The sequence below is a fragment of the Heterodontus francisci genome, chromosome 3 (assembly GCF_036365525.1).
Source record: "Heterodontus francisci isolate sHetFra1 chromosome 3, sHetFra1.hap1, whole genome shotgun sequence".
In the NCBI taxonomy this organism is placed as follows: domain Eukaryota; kingdom Metazoa; phylum Chordata; class Chondrichthyes; order Heterodontiformes; family Heterodontidae; genus Heterodontus; species Heterodontus francisci.
Genome location: NC_090373.1, coordinates 136,190,671 through 136,213,893, shown reverse-complemented (window position 1 = coordinate 136,213,893; position 23,223 = coordinate 136,190,671). Strand labels below are relative to the sequence as shown.

Below are 23,223 nucleotides of genomic sequence, written 5' to 3'. Positions count from 1 at the left end.
TATTGTTATAATTAGCCTTCCCCCAATTTAGCACCTTCACCCGAGGACTACTCTTATCCGTATCCACAAGTACCTTAAAACCTACGGAATTATGGTCACTGTTCCCGAAATGCTCTCCTACTGAAACTTTGACCACCTGGCCAGACTCATTCTCCAATACCAGGCCTAGTTGGACTATCTACATGTTTCAAGGAGCCCTCCTGGATGCTGCTTACAAATTCTGCCCCAACCATGCCCCTAGCACTGTGAATCCCAGTCAATATACGGGAAGTTAAAATCACCCACCACTACAACCCTGTTACCTTTACATCTTTCCAAAATCTGTCTACATATCTGCTCCTTTACCTCCTGCTGGCTGTTGGGAGGCCTGTAGTAAACATCCAACATCGTGACTGCACCCTTCCTATTCCTGAGCTCCACCCATATTGCCTCGCTGCATGACTCCTCCGAGGTGTCCTCCCGCAGTACAGCTGCGATATTCACCTTAACCAGTAATGCAACTCCCCCATCCCTTTTACATCCCCCTCTATCCCGCCTGAAGCTTCTAAATCCAGGAACATTTAGCTGCCAATCCTTTTCTTCCCTCAACCAAGTCTCTGTAATAGCAACAACATCATAGTTCCAAGTACTAATCCAAGCTCTAAGTTTATCTGCCTTACCTGTTATACTTCTTGCATTGAAACAAATGCACTTCAGACCACCAGTCCCGCTGTACTCAGCAACATCTCCTGCCTGCTCTTCCTCTTAGTCTTACTGGCCTTATTTACTAGTTCCCCTTCATTTATTTCACCTGCTGTCCTCCTGCTCTGGTTCCCACCCCCCTGCCACACTAGTTTAAACCGTCCCGAGTGACGCTCACAAACCTCGCAGCCAAGATATTTGTGCCCCTCCCGTTTAGATGCAACCCGTCCTTCTTGTACAGGTCCCACCTGTCCCTGAAGAGATCCCAATGATCCAGATATCTGAAACCCTCCCTCCTACACCAACTGTTCAGCCACGTGTTTAGCTGCACTGTCTTCCTATTTCTAGCCTCACTGGCATGTGGCACAGGGAGTAATCCCAAGATTACAACCCTCGAGGTCCTGTCTTTTAACTTTCTACCTAACTCCATAAACTCCAACTGCAGGACAACGTCACTCTTCCTGCCTATGTCATTGGTAGCGATGTGTACCACAACCTCTGGCTGTTCACCCTCCCCCTTCAGAATGCCCCCTGTCCGTTCAGAGACATCCTTGACCCTGGCACCAGGGAGGCAACATACCATTCAAGAGTCTCTTTCACGTCCACAGGAGCGCCTATCTGTGCCCCTGACTATGCAGTTCCCTATAACTATTGCTCTTCTGCGCTTTGTCCCTCCCTGCTGAAAAACAGTGCCAGCCGTGGTGTCACTGCTCTGGCTGCTGCTGTTGTTTTCCCCTGATAGGCCATCCCCCCCAACAGTATCAAAAACTTGTTAGCGAGGGGGATAGCCACAGGGGATTCCTGCACTGACTGCCTGCCCCTTCTAGCGGTCACCCATCTATCTGCCCAAGTCTCTGCCGAGAACATGGGATGGACATGCTTTATACCTTCCCGATCACCTAATTGGTTATTCTACCACTGAACTACACAGCTTTAACATATAGTTGAACAGTGTGGAGCACTGCAGCAGAAATGTTGCTGGTGTCGACCCTGAACAACCTTCCCTTTCTCAGCAACTACAGCACAGGTGGTGACCCCTTCCAACAACCCTGTAACATGCAACAATGGCTGCTTATTACAGTGGAGAATTTCACGAGTCTCTGAAATTATTCATGCCATAAAAAGTTGGATGTAAATGGAAGAAATTTAACAAACATTAGGCCTCATATTGTCATTCTTAAATGGCAGAGATTTTAGGATACACAATTGCAATGGAGGTTACATTACTGAAGAAAGAGGGCAGATCTTTTTGAATTGTTGGTTATTTTCACTCAAAGATCACTAGCAAACTGATATGACACTGAAATGTAGAATATAGTACAGAATTATGTAAATATGGGAGTAGCTACAAGAAAGCCCTTTTTGTTTCTTCACTCTTGCTAATTCTCACCTACAATGAAATGGCCATTCCGATCAGCACATGATGCTGCCAAGCTTCTTCCATCATGAGAAAATTCAATAAAGTAGCATCCTATCTGTCCTCCTCGAAATGACAACAAAAGCTGGTTAGGAATACGACAAACCTAAAAGGAAGTGATCAAGTGGTAAATTTTACATGTCAGCATTGCCATTACAACAATATCTTCTACACTCCAAATATTACAAGCTCACAGGACAACAGTCTTGCTTGTACTGTGTCTTTATTGAACTGCCTTCTGATGGATGCCTGCAGTGAGTGCCTCACGGTAGAGGTCACGAGACTACAGCCAGCCAGGAGGCACATTAGTACAGTACTGCATTTATCTCCCAAACATCCCCCTTTTCATACAGCAAAAACAAAAACATTTGCATGCATTATAATTACACTGAGTTACCCACTATGCACACAACTGTTCTCATATATTAGCAGTTTGTTATTCTCGTCAGTCTCTGCACATGCATTGTACACTTGGTCTTTAAATTGTGCCCGTCTCTTAATGGTGCATGTGCGCATTGCAGTTGGCTGTTCATCTGGGCAATTTCCTTCTCCGGGGAGTGTCGTTCCCAAGTCACTTCTTGTTGCTGCGCTAACTGTTGTTGTTCCATTTCCATTGTTGGGGTGCTGTGGACCTTTGGGACTGATGGTTGATCTGTGATCTGTGCAGATGGTGAGTTCACATCTTCCTGATCGGCCACCTGCAGTGGAGGAACAGCTTCTTCAGTTGTGAGTATGTGCCTCTGGTTGTGACCATAGAACCATCGAAAAATTATGGCACAGAAGCTCATAGTGTCTGTGCCGCCCAATTTAATCCCACCTTCCATAGCCTTGCAGGTTACAGCACATCAGGTGCATGACCAGGTACTTTTTAAAAGAATTGAGGGTTTCTGCCTCCACCACCGTTTCTGGCAGCGAATTCCAGACACCCACCACCCTCTGGGTGAAAAAGTTTTTCCTCATGTCCCCTCTAATCCTTCTACCAATCACCTTAAATCTGCGCCCCTTGGTAACTGACTTCTCCACAAGGGGAAACAGGTCCTTCCTATCTACTCTTTCTAGGCCCATCAAAATTTTGTACACCTCTATTAAGCCACCCCTCAGCCTCCTCTACTCTAAGATAAACAACCCTAGCCTAGCCTATCCAATCTTACCTCATAGCTGCAACTTTCGAGCCCTGGCAACATTCTTGTGAATCTCTTCTGTATTCTCACCAGAGCAATTACGTCCTTCCTGTAATGCGGTGACCAGAACTGTATGCAATACTCCAACTGTGGCCTAACCAGCATTTTATACAGTTCCAGCATTACATCCCTGCTTTTATATTCTATACCTCGGCCAATAATGGAAAGCATTCCATATGCCTTCTTCACCACTCTATTTATCTACCTGTCCTGTCACCTTCAGGGACCTGTGGACACGCACGCCAGAGGTCTCTCAATCCTTCTCCCCCTCTCAATAACCTTCCGTTTAATGTGTATTCCCTCACTTTATTTGCCCTCCCCAAATGCATTATCTCACACTTCTCTGGATTGAATTCCATTTGCCACTTTTCCGCCCACTCAACCAAACCACTGATATCATTCTGGAGTCTACAGCTATCTTCTTCATTATCAACTACACGGCCAATTTTTGTGTCATCAGCAAATTCCCCAATCATGCCTCCCACATTTAAGTCCAAATCATTAATATATACCACAAACAACAAGGGACCCAACACTGAGCCCTGTGGAACGCCACTGGAAACAGCTTTCCATTCACAAAAACATCCGTCAACTACTATGCTTTGTTTCCTGGCCGAGTCAATTCTGGATCCAACCTGCCACATTCCCCTGTATCCCATGGGCTTTCATTTTACTGACCAGTTTGCCATGTGGGACCTTGTCAAATGCCTTACTAAAGTCCATGTAGACAACATCCACTGCACTACCCTCATCAATCCTTCTTGTTACTTCCTCAAAAAACTCAATTAAGTTAGTAAAACAAGACCTTCCCTTAACAAATCCATGTGACTACCCCTGATTAATCCATGCCTTTCTAAGTGGCAGTTTATCATGTCCCTCAGAATAGATTCTAACCATTTACCCCCCACCGAAGTCAGACTAACCGGCCTATAATTATTTGGTCCATCCCTCGTACCCTTTTTAAACAATGGTACAACGTTCACAGACCTCCAATCGTCTATGTGACGGTATATCTGGTTGTTCACTTCCACCACGTACGATCAACATGACAACTGCCTTACGCAGGTTCCAAGCTGCCACTTGGGCTGACTCTTGTTGTGAGCATTGAAGTTTTTACCCTGACTGGCTCTCCAATGCTCAATTCTGGCAATGGTTTGGCAATTTTGTCAAAATGAAATTTAGCTTTCTGCCATTTCACCTTGATTTTGTCACTCATGCCTGTTAATATTTCAGGCTTCAGTAGCTTTGTTGCAGTTGGAAGAGTGGTTTGGGTGCGGCGTGACAGTCTTTGTACTGGACTACTTTCCATGCCTTCAGTAGGTGTTTCTCCACTCAAGGATTGTCTTGTATACATCTGTGCTGGATTTGCTCGATTTCTTTATGATTCCTTTGGCGATTTTCACTGCCGCCTCAGCCTTTCCATTTGACTGGGGATTAGTGTGGAGATGAAGTATGGTGTTGAATTTCACAATCCTTTATGAAGCTGCTGAATTGTTCACTCGTGAACTGAGGACCACTGTCACTCATCACAACGTGTGGAATGCTGTAACAACCAAAGTGTGCTTTCAGGCATTCTACAATCTCACCGGTAGTCTTTGATGTCAGCTGGTCTACCTCCCAGTAGTCAGAATAGCAATCAACGATAACAAGATAATCAGTTCCTGCAAGAGTGAAGAGTCTACTCCATGGTCTGTCTCAGGTGTCAAGTGTCATCAGCGGCTCTTTAGTTTGCTTAGCTTGGTACTCGTTACACGCACTGCACTGGCTGATATGGTCCTTGATTTCATTGTTCATGTTTGGACAATAGAGCACTTCTCTTGCCTTCCTCAGACTCGACTCAATTCCTTGGTGGCTTACATGGAAACACTTTAGCGTCTCCTCTAAACTCCTTAAGACAATGACTATTTCCTTTGTACAAGATGCCATCTTGGGCTGTCAATTCATCTCTGTATGCCCAATACACTCATGACTATATAAACAGTGTCATTGATGCTGTCAGGCCATTCCTTCATCACTACTTCTTACAACACTTGGAGAGTTGCATCTTTCTGGATAGTTCACTTGACTTGAGCAAGGTGCTTGTCTGTCACATTCAGTGTCGCTGCTAGGTTGATGACTTGCAGAGCATGTAAAGCTGCAGCTTCATGTTGGATTCGGAAGATTTCCTACTCTGTCATAGCATCATCTGCTTTCTTCAGAGTGAGTGCTGCTCTCGACAGCATATCAGCGATGTACATCTGTTTCTCTTGCTTGTATGTCACATCCAGATGATGTCTCTAACCAGAGTAACATTCTTTGCAGATGCTTTCAAGCAGACAGTAGCAGGTTGAGGAAAATGCTTTGAAGTGGCTTCGGTCGGACTCAACTGTCACTTTGTCTCTTCCAAGTAGCTACTGATGAAAATGTTCACAATCAAAGACAATGACCAAGCACCTTTTTCCGATCTGAGCGTAGCGTCATTCCATTTGCTCGAATGCCCTGGATGCAACTGAAACCAGTTGTTCTTGCTGCATTAGGATTGCTCCAATTCCTGTTTCGCTGGCGTCACACTGCAGGGTGACTTCATCATTTACATCATAGTATTTCAGCACTGGCGTTGCCGTCCCTAGCTGTTTGATTTAAGTGAATGCTGCTTCTTGTTCTATGCCCCAATACCACTGCAAGTCCATGGCAGAGTTGGCATAATGGTTCAACCTCAGACAATAAATTGGGCAAGACTTTTGCTGAATAGTTGATGAAACCAACAAATTGTTGCACTGTTTATACATCTGTTGGTTCCTGCATCGCTGCTACCGCTCTCACCTTTTCAGGACCTGGGTGAAGTACACGACTTATGTACTTAACTTCCGGCATCTTTAATTGCAATTTTTTTCTTGTTCAGCTTCAGGTTCATCTGGTGAGCTCTGTCTAGCAATTGCACTAGATTTTGATCGTGGCCAGCAATGGCTTCTTCCATTGTGTCTCCGCATCCATAAACTAATAGATCATCCACTATAACGTCCATTCCGGGAAGATCATTAACTATTTCATGCTGTCTGCATTGATACTCCTCTGGAGCTGTGGAAATGTATCTCCTGATCGGCGTCCAAGATGTAATTATAAGGCTGCTGCTTTCATCCAGCTTCACTTGCCAGTAACCATCCTTTGCATCTGGGGAAATGAAGATTTTTGCCTTTGCAAGTTGTGGCAAAACCCCTTTGATGGCTGGCATGGGGTAGTGAGATCTCTTCACAACTTTATTTAGATCCTTTGGGTCAATGCATACTCTCAGCTTTCCAGGTTGTTTCACTGCTACCATGCTGCTAATCCATTCTGTAGGGGTTATCACTTCCTTGATTACTCCCTTCTTTTCCAGCTCTTCTTTCTTATCTTTCAGGCTGGCCTTGAGGGCAGCCTAAACTTTCCTCGCAGATGCTGAATTGGTCTTACCCTCTCAGCTACTTCAAGATGATATTCTCCAGGAAGACATCCTAAACCTGTAAACACATCGTTGTACTCCTCTTGGATCTGTTCCGTGGTTAATGGTTTAGTGTGCTGCAAAACATTGCAAATTTCTTTTTGCACATTGAGGGTTTCCAGTCCAAGCCTTAGACTTGCTCCGGCTGAGATGAGTGGCGGTTCCTTGCCATCTATGATCTGGAATTCTAGATCTTCATTCTGGTCATTGCTTTGGGCTCCCGGAGGAATTTGTCCTCTCGTCCCTAGTATGGGGTCATCATATAGCCTCAACCTTACTTTCGAGGGCTTCATTTATGGATTGGCATGTTGTGCCACTTCGCACAGGTCTGTGAAGGTCATGATGTTGCATGATGCACCAGTGTCTAACTGACACTTTGGCCTGAATTTTTATAGCTTACCGCTGTGTGCGGCAGTTCATTGACATGGAGCGGGCAGAACGCTTGCCCCCAATGACACAGACGGGGCAGACGCTCCATCCTTGGCAACGGCATCCAGCGCCATGGCGCAGGCGCTGGCACCAATTTTAAAGGGCTTCAAGCCCTTACCAGTAATTTAAATTTTTTAAAGTGAAATGGATGTTAAATTTAAATTTCTAAATTTAATAAAAGATCGAAGGCCCTCTCCCACCCCCAAATGACAAAACACTTCAGTTATTGCATTTTCCCTACGAAAAGAAAATTTGTTCCCATCCTGAACTTTCCTCCCCAATCTTCATTGTCTTTGCCCTTCAACCTCGTCCTATCATTCTATAGATTCTGGAGCAGTTCCTGCAGATTGGAAGGTAGCAACAGTCACCCCACTATTTAAGAAGGGAGGGAGAGAGGAAACAGGGAATTACAGACCTGTTAGCCTGACATCTGTCATTGGGAAAAAACTGGAATCTATTTTAAACGATGTGATAAATGGACACTTGGATAATAATGATCTGATTGGGCATAGTCAACATGGATTTAAGAATGGGAAATCAGGAGTTTTTTTGAGGATGTTCCCAACAGATTTAATAAAGGGGACGCAGTATACTTGGATTTTCAGAAGGCTTTTGATAAAGTCCCCCACAGGAGGTTGGTTAGCAAAATTAAAGCACATGGGATAGGAGGTAATATACTGGCATGGATTAAGGATCGGTTAACAGGCAGAAAACAGAGAGTAAGAATAAACGGGTCATTCTCGCGTTGGCAGGCTGTGACTAGTGGGATACTGCAGAGGTCAATACTTGGGCCCCAGCTGTTCACAATAGATATCAACGATTTGGATGTGGGGACTAAATGTAGTATTTCCAAGTTCGTGGATGACACAAAACTAGGTGGGAATGTGTGTTGTGATGAAGATGCAAAGTGGCTTCAAGGGAACTTGGACAGATTTAGTGAGTGAGCAAGAATGTGACAGATGAAATATAACGTGGAAAAATGTGGGATTATCCACTTTGGTAGGAGGAACAGATGTGCAGAGTATTTCTTAAATGGTAAGAGATTAGAAAGTGTAGATGTACAAAGGAATCTGGGTGGCCTTGTCAATAAGTCACAAAGCTAACATGCAGGTGCGGCAAGCAATTAGGAAGGCTAATGGTACGTCAGCCTTTATCGTGATAGGATTTGAGTACAGTAGTGAAGTCTTGCTTCAATTGTATAGAACCTTGGTTAGACCACACCTGGAGTAGTGTGCAGTTCTGGTCCCTTTACCTTAGGAAGGATATTATTGGAGGTTCACCAGACTTGTTCCTGGGATGTCTGTCCTATGAAGAGAGTTTGGGGAAATTGGGCCTGTATTCTCTAGAGTTTTGAAGAATTAGAGGTGATCTCATTGAAACCTACAAAATACTTAGAGATAGACAGGGTAGATGCAGCTAAGATGTTTCCCCTATTTGGGGAGTTTAGAATCAGAGGACACAATTTCAAAGTAAGGGGGAAGCCACTTAGGACAGTGATGAGGAGAAACTTCTTTACTCAGAGGGTTGTGAATCTTTGGAATTCTCTACCCCAGAGGGCTGTGAAAGCTCGGTCATTGAGTATGTTTAAAGCAGAGATTGACAGATTTCTAAATACAAATGACATAAGGGGTTGAGGATAGTGTGGGAAAAAGGCATTGAAGTGGATGATCAGCTACGATCACATTGAATGGCGGGGCAGGCTCGATGTGTTGAATGGCCTACTCCTGTTCCTATCCCCTCAGCCAATACTAACAGTTTTCCTTGCTCCCAACCACCTCCCCGCCAGAAAATTTCACTCCTCCACACTCCACACCATTGTTATGCCTCAGATCTCCGAATGGAGGTCCAAAGGTGCGGGACTCCTGCAGAATATCGGCCTGGGACAGCCATCACGACGAGGTACGTAATTATTTCTTTATCAGCATTTATTTACAAATGTAAATTAAGTTTTTCTTTGCCGAGCAGCGGGGGGAGAAGGGGCGCCATCCCGAGGCCTCGCCTCTGCCAGTAAAATGGGGCGGGACCTCTCCCGTAAGGATTTTCTGGACCCCCCCCCCCCCCACCCCCCCACCATGACCCCAGACGCCCCGGGGGCTGGTAAAATTCAGCCCTTTATGTTGACTTGATGCTCTTCTGCTGTCATCATTCCAACAGTCACAAATCATTCATCACCTATCGACGTGACTGAACCAACCTATTTTATGATGCATAGTGATTTGTCAGAATCTTCAGCTGATATCTCTCCAGTACTTGTACTTCACCCGAAATCTCCTGGGAGAACAAAAAAATTGGCAGCAAATATTTTGAAAGCCTTGAAGGCACACTTTAAACCCCAAGTGAATATAACTTATGAACGGTATGTGTTCAATATTAGGGCCCAAGGTGAAAAAGAGTCCATTGATTAATATGTGACCCCATTAACTTGTGCTTGTTGTGCTTCCTTCTAGCCAAACACTTGTGTGCAAAATGATTCAGCTTCTTGCAATGAGAACACTGCTTTCCCCATGCTGAACATGCCTTCCTTCCCTTTGTGTGATGTCCTCCACAGTATTTGCATCCTGCTCTTTGTCTGATCTTTCTGCCCTGTCAGCTGGGAATGTCCATCAGCATCATGCAGGGCCTGGTTTGTTCTGCCATGAATTTCCTCTAGCTGCTGATTTACAACCTCAGTACTTCTGCACGTCGATCGCTTTCCTGAGAGTAAGTTTCTCACTTCTCAGTAGGCGTGCTCTCACTGCGGGATCTCTTTATGCCTAATACAATCCTGTCTTTAATAAGATCATTATTCAGTTGCGCAAATTCACAGGATTCTGCAAGCTGTGTTAATGAGGTCACATATTGATCAATGGACTCTTTTTCACCTTGGGCCCTTATAGCGAACACATTCTGTTCATAAGTTATGTTCACTTGGGGTTCAAAGCGTGCCCTCAAGGCTTTCAAAATATCTGCTGTCCACTTTTTTTTTGTTCTCCCGAGAGATTTAGGGTGATGTACATTTTGTAACAGTCTCTCCCCAGTGATAAACATGTAGCTACTTGTTGCTGCTTTGGTTTGTGAATTAAACCTGGCACAGTTTTATAATTTTGTCATTGTGAGTGGAAAAATTGCCAGTTCTGCTTCATATCACCTTTCATTTCGACTGTTGCCAGGAGAGGAAGATTTGCAGTCATATCTTAACCAGTGCTTTCAGCACTGCTTTGTTCCTTTCTTGTGACTTCCTGAGGCTTTTAGCAGATCTGAACATTCCTGTGTTTCTCTTTTAGTAGCTGTGTTTCTATACAGCTCTTCAGCACAATCTCAGCTCCACTCTGAAACCATATTATGAGCTCACAGGACAACAGTCTTGCTTGTACTATATCTTTATTGAACTGGCCTTGTGATAGCTGCCAGTAGTGAGTGCCTCATGGTAGAGGTCATGTGACTACGACAAGCCAGAGGCACATTAGTACAGTACTGCATTGCTTTCCTAAACACAAAATCAGCAAAGGGGACTTCTAAGAAGTCCAACAGCTGTGCGAATGGGTGTTTAGTTTAGTTTAGAGATACAGCACTAAACAGGCCCTTCGGCCCACCGAGTCTGTGCCGACCATCAACCACCCATTCATACTAATCATACACTAATTCCATATTCCTACCACATCCCCACCTGTCCCTATATTCCCCTACCGTCTACCTATACGAGGAGCAATCTATAATGGCCAATTAACCTATCAACCTGCAAGTCTTTGGCATGTGGGAGGAAACCCGCGCAGATACAGGGAGAACTTGCAAACTCCACACAGGCAGTACCCAGAATCGAATCCGGGTCGCTGGAGCTGTGAGGCTGCGGTGCTAACCACTGCGCCACTGTGCTTCAGAAGAATACAATCAATACAAAAAAAAATGAACAAAATTTATAAATGCAGTGGGAGTAATTTTGACTTTGGGCAATAGTCTAAATTGGGTGATAGTGAATCGGTAACCCATTTGACATCTTTCCTGATTTTTATTTCTAACGTAATCACAGCATAGGTTAAGAAAGCTTCTTTACCTGCCCAGGTAGTCTGGTCCATTTCAAAAGATCCAACTTCTGGTCATCTAGATTTGATGGAAGACCTCTCTGCGCCAACTCAGATTGAAGCTCACTGTACGAAATATTGCCTTGTTCTTGTTGAGTAGCCATCATGGAACGTACAGAAGGATTCACCTATTTAAGAGGTACAACAACTTGAAAAACTTAAATTTTTACATATAGCCTTTCACAACCTCAGGACATCCTGCACCCATCGTAGTACTTCGGAAATCTAGTCACTGTTATAATTTAGGAAACTTTTTGAACCAGAATTTTTTTAGCTCCCTATTTTGTACTATTTGCATACAGTTCATGAGAATAGAGAGCCTATCACAAAAACACACAATGTAACTGTAACACTTCTTCTTCTTTGGCCTCCTTGTCTCGAGAGACAATGGGCAAGCGCCTGAAGGTGGTCAGTGGTTTGTGAAGCAGCGCCTGGAGTGGCTATAAAGGCCAATTCTAGAATGACAGACTCTTCCACAGGTGCTGCAGATAAAATTGGTTGTCAGGGCTGTTACACAGTTGGCTCACCCCTTGCGCTTCTGTCTTTTTTCCTGCCAACTGCTAAGTCTCTTCGACGCGCCACACTTTCGCCCCGCCTCGCCCCGCCAATGTCACAGAACTTCATGTCGCGTTTGCAGGCGTCTTTAAAGCGGAGACATGGACGGCTGATGGGTCTGATACCAGTGACGAACTCGCTGTACAATGAGTCCTTGGTGAACCTGCCATCTTCCATGCGGCTCACATGGCCAAGGCATCTCAAGCGCCGCTGGCTCAGTAGGGTGTATATGCTGGGGATGTTTGCTGCCTCAAGGACTTCTGTGTTGGAGATACGGTCCTGCCATCTGATGCCAAGGATTTACCGGAGGCAGCGAAGATGGAATGAATTTAGACGTTGCTTTTGGCTGACATACGTTGCCCAGGCCTCGCTGCCGTAGAGCAAGGTACTGAGGACACGGGCTTGATACACTCGGACTTTTGTGTTCTGTGTCAGTGCGCCATTTTCCCACACTCTCTTGGCCAGTCTGGACATAGCAGTGGAAGCCTTTCCCATGCGCTTGTTGATTTCTACACCGAGAGACAGGTTACTGGTGATAGTTGAGCCTAGGTAGGTGAACTCTTGAACCACTTCCAGAGTGTGGTCGCCAATATTGATGGATGGAGCATTTCTGACGTCCTGTCCCATTATGTTAGTTTTCTTGAGGCTGATGTTTCGGCCAAATTCGTTGCAGGCAGCCGCAATCCTGTCCATGAGTCTCTGCAGACGCTCTTCCTTGTGGGATGTTAATGCAGCATCATCAGCAAAGAGGAGTCCCCTGATGAGGACTTTCCGTACTTTGGTCTTCGCTCTTAGACGGGCAAGGTTGAACAACCTGCCACCTGATCTTGTGTGGAGGAAAATTCCTACTTCTAAAGACTTGAACGCATGTGAGAGCAGCAGAGAGAAGAAGATCCCAAACAGCGTAGGTGCGAGAACACAGCCCTGTTTCACGCCACTCAGGATTGGAAAGGGGTCTGATGAGGCGCCGCGATGCTGAATTGTGCCTTTCATATCGTCATGGAATGAGGTGATGATACTTAGTAGCTTTGGTGGACATCCGATCTTTGCTAGTAGTCTGAAGAGACTACGGCTGCTGACGAGGTCAAAGGCTTTGGTGAGATCAATGAAAGCAACATAGAGGGGCATCTGTTGTTCGCGGCATTTCGCCTGTAGCTGGCGAAGAGAGAACAGCATGTCAATGGTGGATCTCTCTGCTCGAAAGCCACACTGTGCCTCAGGGTAGACACGCTCAGCCAGCTTCTGGAGCCTGTTTAAAGCGACTCGAGCGAAGACTTTCCCCACTATGCTGAGCAGGGAGATTCTACGGTAGTTGTTGCAGTCACCGCGGTCACCCTTGTTCTTATAGAGGGTGATGATATTGGCATTGCACATGTCCTGTAGTGCTACTCCCTCGTCCCAGCACAGGCAAAGCAGTTCGTAGAGTGCTGAAAGTATAGCAGGCTTGGCATTCTTGATTATTTCAGGGGTAATGCTGTCCTTCCCAGGGGCTTTTCCGCTGGCTAGAGAATCAATGGCATCACTGAGTTCCGATTTTGTTGGCTGTACATCCAGCTCATCCATGACTGGCAGAGACTGGGCTGCATTGAGGGCGGTCTCAGTGACTGGAGTACAGTTCTAGGTAGTGCTCCACCCAGCAGTCCATTTGGTTGCGTTATTCAGTGATTGTGTCCCGATTTAGATTTGAGGGGGGCGACCTTCTTGATGGTTGACCCAAAAGCTCTCTTAATGCCATCATACATTCCTCTGATGTTTCCGGTGTCAGAGGCCAGCTGAATATAACTGCATAGGTGTTGCCAGTAGTCATTTGTGCAGCGCCTGGCTGCTTTAAGTGCCACGGATGTTAACTCACTGGGGGCTTTCTTGTAGTTCAGCAGTGCAATGCTTAGCGGCTATGACAGGTTCCAGCTCTTCAAAGTGAGACTGAAACCAGTCTGCATTCTGCTTCACACGTTTGCCATAGGTGGTCATTGCTGAATCATAGATGGCGTCTCTGATGTGGGCCCACTTGGTCTCTGCATCCCCTGTAGGAGTATTTTGAAGGGCTTTTCAAGTGAATTTAGAAACTTATGTAACAGCTGTGGATAAGAAATTCTGCTAGCGTTGATGCGCGGGCGGCCCTTCTGCTTGGAGTGATGCAGCTTTTTTGGTTTGAGTCTAACCTTGCTGCACACCAGGGAGTGGTTGGTGTCGCAGTCCGCACTGTGGAAGCTGCGTGTGATTTGAACGCTGTTTAAAGAGGCTCGCCTTGTGACGATGAGGTCCAGCTGGTGCCAACGACGTGATCTTGGGTGCCTCCAAGAAACCTGGTGACAGGGTTTAGTATGAAAGAACGAGTTGGTAATGCAGAGGTTATGATAGGTACACAACTCAAACAAACAGTCTCTGTCCATTCTTATTCATCCTTCCAATGCCATAGCGCCCAAGGCAGGAGGGCCATGAGTCATGGTCGGCCCCAACCCTGGCATTAAAGTCCCCCAGCAGGAACAGATATTCGGTATTGGGGATGCTACTAATGATATTATGGAGTTCCTCGTAGAACTGGTCTTTAGCTTCAGGTGGGGAGCAGAGTTTTGGAGCATAGATGCTGAGTAGGTGTACTGGACCAGAGGCGGTGGGCAGGCAGATGGATAGTATGCGTTCCGAGCCATTTGAGAGTGGCTCTATCACGCTGAGCAAAGAGTTTCTGTAACAGCTGCTGTCAAAATGGCATTTCAATAACAGCTCCTGTTAACTACATCAGCATCCTGGAGTGAGTGAGAATGCAGTATCAAGCTCATTATTGAAATGATGTTCTAGATCAACCTATATGAAATGGTTATGAAAGATTTTACAAGTCACCATTACAAATGATTTTAAAAGTGGAAAAGAAAGCAATACTTAAAATAAACAGTCCTAACCATTCTAATTTTTAAAATACGTCTAATGACATTATTGCAGAGAAATTTAACTTGTGCCACAATAACTGTAATATCACTATACTCCAGTCTGCGCTGGTCTGAGGACAGAGATGAATTTGGCTTAGTACCTCAAATAAATGCTGCCAGCTCCGCCCATTTCTTCCTGAATTTTGCATGGCCTGGTGTTTGTTTGGGGGGCGGGGGGAGGGTCCTACAATGGGTGTCATATCCCAATGCGCATTTTAACTAGCTGGCCGCTGTCTCAGGTGGACATCCTTAACACTGAAAACTGTCTCAAGCCAATATTACATCAAGCAGCAAAATAAAAGCAAAATACTGCGGATGCTGGAAATCTGTTCCGAAGAAGGGTCACTGACCCGAAACGTTAACTCTGCTTCTCTTTCCACAGATGCTGCCAGACCTGCTGAGTGATTCCAGCATTTTTTGTTTTTGTTACATCAAGCAGCACCCTGGTAGTTTTACAGTGGAAAAATACATGGCTGCAAGTTGAATTCCACACATCCCACTCCCACCCCCTCCCCCCCCCCCCCCACCCCATAATACCAACACTGGTTTGCATGTTATGTACACGGCAGACCACTTATAAACACTGATCAAAATCTAATACTATAAAAACAGTGGCAAGGAGAGAACCATCTAAGAGAAAACCAAGTGAAATGCCATTCCCTTCAAGGTTTAAATCAACCAAATCAATAGCAGTAACATAACAGCAAGCTGTAATTCTAATCTGACTATCACTATATTGTGGCTTATGCTTGAATGATGCATCTGCCTTTTCCTCCTACTATAATCATAGTCTAGTCCCAAGTTTTCCTGGGTAAAAAACACAAAAGGATACATGTAAACAAATGAAAGCTACAGTCTTGCATATTTTGTTGTTTGTAATATGACAATCAAAAATACTCCTTCCAAAGAATTTGACTGATTTGTGAATAAATTCTAAAGGATTCTTCTACATAACATTTTGTTTTTCTCATTTTTTTTTGTTGAAAAAAAGCTACTTGAAGATTTTCTATGCACTGCTGCTTTAAAACCTTTTTGTGTAAGGCTTCAAGACGCAATTAACAGTTCATGAAAATGTACAGCAATATGTACAGCCTTTTGAAATTTCTTAAATTAGGACTCACATTTTGAGGTAGCCTTAAGCCTTTCACTGTAACGTACAAAGTTGAAGGGTAACGATTCCACGGGCGTTTCTTCCACCATTCAAACACCTCAATGGAATTGGATAGCTTCTTGACTTTTGCAGGTGGATAATACAACTGCAGGCGGAGTTTCCGATCAATATTCAACACTCCATTAGCACCTACCAGCTATTTAATAACAATAGAGATGTCTGTTTATATGTTGGACATGCTAACTGAAGCATCTGTATTTCCAGTATTCATCGAAGGAGAGAATATCATACAGTTTTATAAAGTAACAAACAAATGCAAACACATATAAAAGACAATGGCTCCAAATTTCTGGGGATCCACTCTACCTGCCCTCGGCCAGAGATCCAATCTTATTGTGGGAAAGAAGAAAAACACCATTCTTTAACTTCTGGCTTGAAAAAGAACAATTCAGCCTCCGGACAAGGTATGCAATCCCCTCTGGGATCTAGTGAAGTTCAGGGCTTTTCTAAAGGTGTCAATTAGGAACACTTGCTCCAAGGTGACATGAGTTCCACTGAGGCCTTCCCAGCGAAGCCCAGGAACTCCACCCACACCCCCCCCCCACAATATGTCTCCTTGACACGGAAATGTGGGTGGAAAAGTTAAGAGGAATCAGTAGAAGATCCAACTACAGCCTCCGACTAAATATTAAAAAGGCCAGGACAAACAGGATGGAATCCTAGCCTAATTGGGGCCCCAGGTGAAAACCAGACTGTTATCTCCAGCCCGAGGAATCGCAGGGCCAATGGGAATATTTTCCTCTGTGCGTAAAAAAAGAAAAAAAATCTTTACTGAACTGTCATTGTTTTATGAGTGCTCCTTTTTTTTTTAACCTTTACATAGAGAAAAATATATATATTTTTAAAAAGGACCTTAAATGTTCCATCAGGCTTTAGTGGGCTAAGTGTACTACATAGCAGTAAAATGATTTTGTTCTGTGATGAGCTAGGCAACCTTACCCAGGCAGGGAAAAATGTTGCAAATGGTCTCATGCTGGTTAGTTTCTGTTTTTGACTGGTATTCACAACAGCACATGTGGACATATACGGCTATGATAATGTAGCAATTATTTCACTGGACTTGGACCACTAGAGGTTGAGTGTTCAAATCCCACCATTTCAAGTTGTGAAATTGAATTCAATAAAATTAGGGTTGGAACCAGAAAAAAAAACACATAAACCTAACTAGTTCACTAATGTCCTTCATCCAGAGGAGAATACTATCTGCACTTGGTCTGGCTTCCACATGCACTGCATGACTGACTCTTGATACCACAAAGCAAGCCACAAAAACAATCATAACATAAGATTACAAACTTCTCAGGGAAATTAGAGAATAAAATCACCCAAATCCTGACAACAAACTTATCTAAAAAAAAAGAGTCAGGCTGTGAAAATATAGTTAAAAAGTCTGCTTAAATCCACTTATTCAGACTCTCAAGTGATGAGCAAATCTTTGCAAATTCACGCCACTACAAGTATGTAGGACAGGAGGAGTAAAATCAAAGATGATTGTTGAAACACAAAATAAGGAAAATTATTTTAGTCTTCTTTGCACCCAGCTAATTCTTCCAGTTGGGCCTAGGACAGACATATGAAACCAAAAAAAGGTGAGAGCTCCATTTGTATTATGTAAAAAGGGGTGGGGGTGAGTGCTGTGCGCCTTTTCATTCTCACCTGTGCTAGATGCCAAGTCTCCAGAATGCCCATGAAAACCTGATGGAAAGGAGCCATTTAAAGGATGTGCAGATTTTATTTTTCTGCTAGCACTTGGGTGTATGGTTCTTACTTATATTTTACAAAAACAAAATAATGTGGATGCAGAAAATCTGAAACAAAAACAGAAAATGCTGGAAATAGCAGGTCAGGCAGCATTTGTGGAGAGAAAAAACAGAGGCAACATTTCAGGTCTGTGACCTTTCATCAGAACTCTTTTTTATCTAGCTTCCTTTATCAGCACTAGAGGGTTGCCAATATGGATCCTCTGAGCTGATGTATTCAGAGGCAGTGGAGGATTTGCAAGGACACCAGGCAGGTCAGGCTGTCCAAAAGGTGCTCTATGCCATCCTATTTTCAGAGATAACATTACGCTTTGGCAGACTTTGTGCTGGTTGGGACTCCACTTCCCGTCAGAAGCTGTGCCAGCAGATCAAACCTGAGTGTTATCACAGAGATGTGAATGCTTAACTGTTAAGATGAAAGGTTCTGCAGTGGCATCTCAGTTTCAGCATGCTATCCTTTATATGGAATGGCACAAAAGGGGGTTTTCCAGAGTGATCAAGAGCCAGCTTTGTCGGTTTGACTGCACCTGCCAAGATGCCATCACCAATTTCTGTAGGCTCTAGCAAACCGACCAGGGAATGATTGAGCTAACCTGCCTCCTCAGGGTTGGGATCAGCAGAGGGACAGATACTGAGTTGTGTGATATAAAGACATCTATGGTTACCGTGCTATGTGAAGCTTGCATGTGCACAGAAAAAGTCAGTGGTGGCCTAAATCTTGGATGCAACTTCCTGCAAGCATGATGCAGTGCTGACCTTTGGGATGGCGCTGGGGATTGACAAAGAGGGCAGCCCATCTTGCAGCATTCCTTCAATTTCAGCAGCCAAAGAGGACACTCCCTTTTTAATTGCTGTACACACAATCTCCTTTTCCTACTAGTGGCACCATCCCCAACCCAACTAAGTTGTGAATAATTATGAAAATTATCTTATTGAATGGTAGTTACACCCAGACTGGTCTTATGAAACACAACTAAATCAGAATTGACTTATGTCAAACAAAAATGTGCCGGGATCTTGAAAATATTGCAGACAATAGCCATGTTCTGAAGCATAATTCAGGCAATATCCATAACATATTACCTTTAGAAATGCCCATGCTATTTTACGCCAGCCTCCTTCATTACGCTGAGTTGCATAGTTGACTTTGGCTTCATCCATACTTACAAATTCAAGGATCTAAAAGTATCAAAATATCTGCTTAGAGCGTCAAACAAACCAAAACACTGCAAAATATCTAAATTGCATTTAGCTCAGAGTAGCTCTAAAATACAGTTTAAATAATGAACACCAGGTTGTTAATTGACAGTGATCATTGCAGAGGCTGCTGTTTACAAGTCAGTAGCATAGGAAAGGATGAAAAATATCACAGGATCGTAAAAGTATTATTAGAAAACTATAACTCTAAAGGAAAAATTGATGGAGGTGATCAAAGATTAGGGAACATGGTAGAATGACTAAATATTTTCTATTATTCATGAGAGGAAAATACTAATTCCCTATCAAACTGGAAGATTTTTAAACGACTGTGAAGATCAACCAGATGGCATTTATTATACAGAATACATTTAAAAAGGGATAAATCTGACTTTAGTCTAGACATTTATCATTTGGCATCACTTTAGAGCAGATTAGTCACTAATGTGGTAAAAACCCTAAATACGTATTTTTATCTTCAATTTTAATTGGCTAAAAAGATGATGTGATGTCTTTAACTCAAGGCTTCCGGCAGGGTCATAAAGTATAGGAGGTGTACTGTGCCTGTGAGGGGAAAGATGCACTCCTGGGTCTTAACTGTTCGTGCATGGGGGTCAAGAGATGGCAGGAGTGCAGCTGTAGGCCACCCAAGCCTGCATCTGTTCCTGTGCCCTCTAACTTGCCCAGACTCTCTGGATTCTGCTGGGAGGGGAGACAAATGACTCATACTGGTTTCCATCTTTTTTCTTCAGACTATCCCTAGGACCCCCACAGAGTTTCCTGTCCATAGGTGATCCCAGCACAAATCCCAATGCCACATTTTAATTCAGGTATCCCTCCACTGAGCAGCACCAGAGCTACATACAGAAGAAATTACAGAAGGCAAGGAACACCCTATTCTGTCTCACTCAAATGTTTCAAACTAAGTCTGCACTTACTTCAGGTTCAGGCTAAGCTACTCTACCTTGGGGAAGCCTAGAAATGCCAGGGCAGTGTAGTGGAGGTGAACATATGATGCAATGGGTCTTCATCCCTTTTTCTACTTCACTAAGCCTGAAAACAGAACCCTGTCAATGCACAATGATATGGAAAAATCTTCCGATATCTGCCAGTTTAACTTGCATGGTATACAACCAATTATACTGATAAAAAGTGTAATTAAAACTCAAAATGATTTCAGCTCCATAGCCATAAATGGAGATCTAGGGGTTTAGGATTTGCAAAATGGCATAACTGTGAATTCAGCAAAAAAAAAACAAGGACTATACTACTGATTTCACTTTAGATCTAGCTTGAAATTTGATGGGCTTGAATGTGTTTAAACTAAAAGATTCAAAAACGTTAGCCTGCTCATGGTAAAATATACTATACTATTCACCTAGGTATAATTGGCGTATTAAAAAAAGCGTATAGTACAGAATCAGCATGTCAATATCCAATCCAAATGTTTAATACCTCAAAGAACAGAAGGGTACAAGGTGAATCCATTAACTCCTGAAGAAAGTAACCAAATCGCTCATTGAAGATAATTTGTTCTTCCCATGCTGGAATTGGTGTCTTTTTTTTCCTAAAATCGTAATGCTGTGTCATGATGGGAAGGATGTGCTCCACGTTCTCTTGCTCATAATATGAAGTGACATGTCGATTGCTATTAAAGTGAAACAATTAGAATAACAAAAAAGGAGGAAATGTTCTTAAAGTTTCAAATCTCCAAGAGCTTTTTATTTCAGCAAAGGTTTGGATAATAAATTCAATGTATTTTAACAAATGGAGCGCAACAGTTTCAAACACTTAAACTATGCAAAAAAGCAAAATCTTGTATTGATTAAGCAACTGAAAACAACATTAGGTTCTTGCCCATACTGACTGCATTTGTTTAAACCAGACTACAACTTATGTTGCTCAAAGAGGTTATTTGGTTTAAAAATAGGTCATGTGTCAAGCTAGGACACAGTGCATCTCAGGTTTCTACATCAGCAACGCCCAAAATCAACAGGTTTCAAGACACACAGCTTTTGATTTTTGCTTTATCAATATTTCAATCTGTAAAATCAATTTGACTGAATTAACCAGTACTACTTTGAAATTATCAGAGCCAAAAGCTAAAAACAAAAGTTAATTTAAAATTAGGATATGAATGCTGGGGGAAATCAGAAAGGAAGTATCAGAGACTCTGATTACAAACTTTCATGCATCCTTATGGATCTGAAAGTTGTGGGAGATGACTGGAAGATTACAAAATGTCATACCTGTTCAGAAAAGAAGGGATAAATCCCAGGTAGCTACAGACACAATAACTAACTAGTAGTAGGAAGTTTTGAGAGGCCGAAATACAGGGTAATATCAACCATTTAGAAGGTATGGTTTCATTAGGACAGCCAGTAGGGATTTGTAAAAGGCAATGTATGTCTGAACAGTGATGCCACTCAGGGGAGGGGGGCGGCAGGCGGTGGTCACTTAACATTGTTGCATAAAAGTGATCTGGAGTCCAGTATATAGGGGTGGGGGCATACCAATATTCCCAGCTTCATGATAATGACCAGATTATTTTTTTCCAAACAAGTGAAGGCAGCTGTGGGACTAATGGTGGTCAGGACATTAGGGAGAACACTCCTGTTCTTCTACAAATAATGCTGTGCAATCTTTCACATCCACCTGTAAGGGTTGACAAGGTCTCGGTTTAACATCTCAGCTTAAAGCAATACCAACATCATAGCACCCACTACGTATTGTACTGGAGTATCAGCCTGAATCTTGCACTCAAGTTTCTGGAGTGGGGCTTAAATCCACGACCTTCTGATTCAGAAGCAAGAGTGCCAACAACTAAGCCATGGATAACACCTTAGTGGAGTGGGGTTAACTCCAAGAAAAAAAAACTTGCATTTACATAACACCATTCACAACCTCAGGATGTCACAAGCACTTTACAGCTAATTGTTTTTTTGAAGTGCAGACACTAGTTTTATAGGCAAGGCCAGCAGTCAATTTTCTTACAATAAAAGGTCAACAATAAATGAGCAGGTAACATATTTTGGTGCTATCTGTTGATAGATTGGCCATGATACTGGGAGAACTCCCTTACTCTTTTCCTAACAGTGCCATGGAATTGTTTCTGCCCATGCATTCTTAACCTTTAGTACTCATTAAGGGAAGGGGAATTCGAGCAGTGCACAGACTAATGTGAAGTCACATCTCCCAATGTGTGCACCAGAACCACTCCAAGATACTCTCTGCAGTAGCACAGCAAGGTAATTAGAAGAGCGAAGAGGGAGCATGAAAAAACACTGGCGGGCAAGATAAAGGAAAATCTCAAGGTATTTTATAAGTATATTAAGGGCAAGAGCATAACCAGAGAAACAGCAGGGCCCATTAGGGACCAAGGTGGCAATCTGTGTGTGCAGCCGGAGGACGTAGGCGAGGTTTTAAATGATTACTTTTCATCTGTGTTCACTATGGAGAAGGACGATGTAGGTATAGAGATCAGGGAGGGGGATTGTGATATACTCGAACAAATTAGCACTGAAAGAGAGGAGGTATTACTGGTTTTGGCGGGCTTAAAAGTAGATAAATCCCCAGGCCCAGATAAGATGTATCCCAGGCTGTTGTGAGGCAAGGGAGGAGATTGCAGGGGCTCTGACATAATTTTTAAATCCTCTCTATCCACAGGAGAGGTGCCAGAGGATTGGAGGACAGCGAATGTGGTCCCATTATTCAAGAAGGGTAGCAGGGATAAACCAGGTAATTAAAGGCTGGTGAGTCTAACATCAGTAGTAGGAAAACTAAGGGAAAAAATTCTGAGGGACAGGATTAATCTCCACTTGGAGAGGCAGGGATTAATCAAGGACAGTCCGCATGGCTGTCAGGGGGAGATCAAGTCTAACAAACTTGACTGAATTTTTCGAGGAGGTAACTAGATGTGTAGATGAGGGTAAAGCAGTTGATGTAGTCTACAAGGACTTCAGTAAGGCTTTTGATAAAGTCCCACATGAGAGATTGGTTAAGAAGGTAAGAGCCCATGGGATCCAGGGCAATTTGGCAAATTGGATCCAAAATTGGCTTAGTGGCAGGAGGCAGAGGGTGATGTTCGAGGGTTGTTTTTGCGATTGGAAGCCTGTGACCAGTGGTGTACCAAAGGGATCGGTGATGCATTTTGGGAGGACTAACAAGGCAAGGGAATATACAATGGGTGGTAGGACCCTCGGAAGTACAGAGGGTCAGAGGGACCTTGGTGTACTTGTCCATAGGTCACTGAAGGTAGCAGCATAGGTAGATAAGGTGGTTAGGAAGGCAAATATGGTACTTGCCTTTATTAGCCAAGGCACAGAATATAACAGTAGGGAGATTATGACGGAGCTGAATAAAACGCTAGTTGTGGCCACAGCTGGAGTAC

At 43.6% G+C, this 23,223-nt stretch overlaps 1 protein-coding gene across 7 annotated transcripts in view; it reads right to left on the bottom strand.

Annotated features, from left to right (window-relative positions):
* The window catches only part of ahi1 (Abelson helper integration site 1), a 407,526-nt gene that overhangs the window by 329,498 nt on the left and 54,805 nt on the right, over positions 1 to 23,223 (bottom strand). For all 7 annotated transcript variants that reach the window (XM_068026173.1, XM_068026175.1, XM_068026181.1 and 4 more), the window contains exons 7-11: positions 20,289 to 20,481; positions 18,720 to 18,815; positions 15,827 to 16,012; positions 11,196 to 11,351; positions 2,072 to 2,204 (exon numbers count right to left, since the gene is read on the bottom strand). In XM_068026173.1, coding sequence (XP_067882274.1) covers positions 2,072 to 2,204; positions 11,196 to 11,351; positions 15,827 to 16,012; positions 18,720 to 18,815; positions 20,289 to 20,481 — 764 coding nt within the window. The remainder of the gene's footprint in view (positions 1 to 2,071; positions 2,205 to 11,195; positions 11,352 to 15,826; positions 16,013 to 18,719; positions 18,816 to 20,288; positions 20,482 to 23,223) is intronic.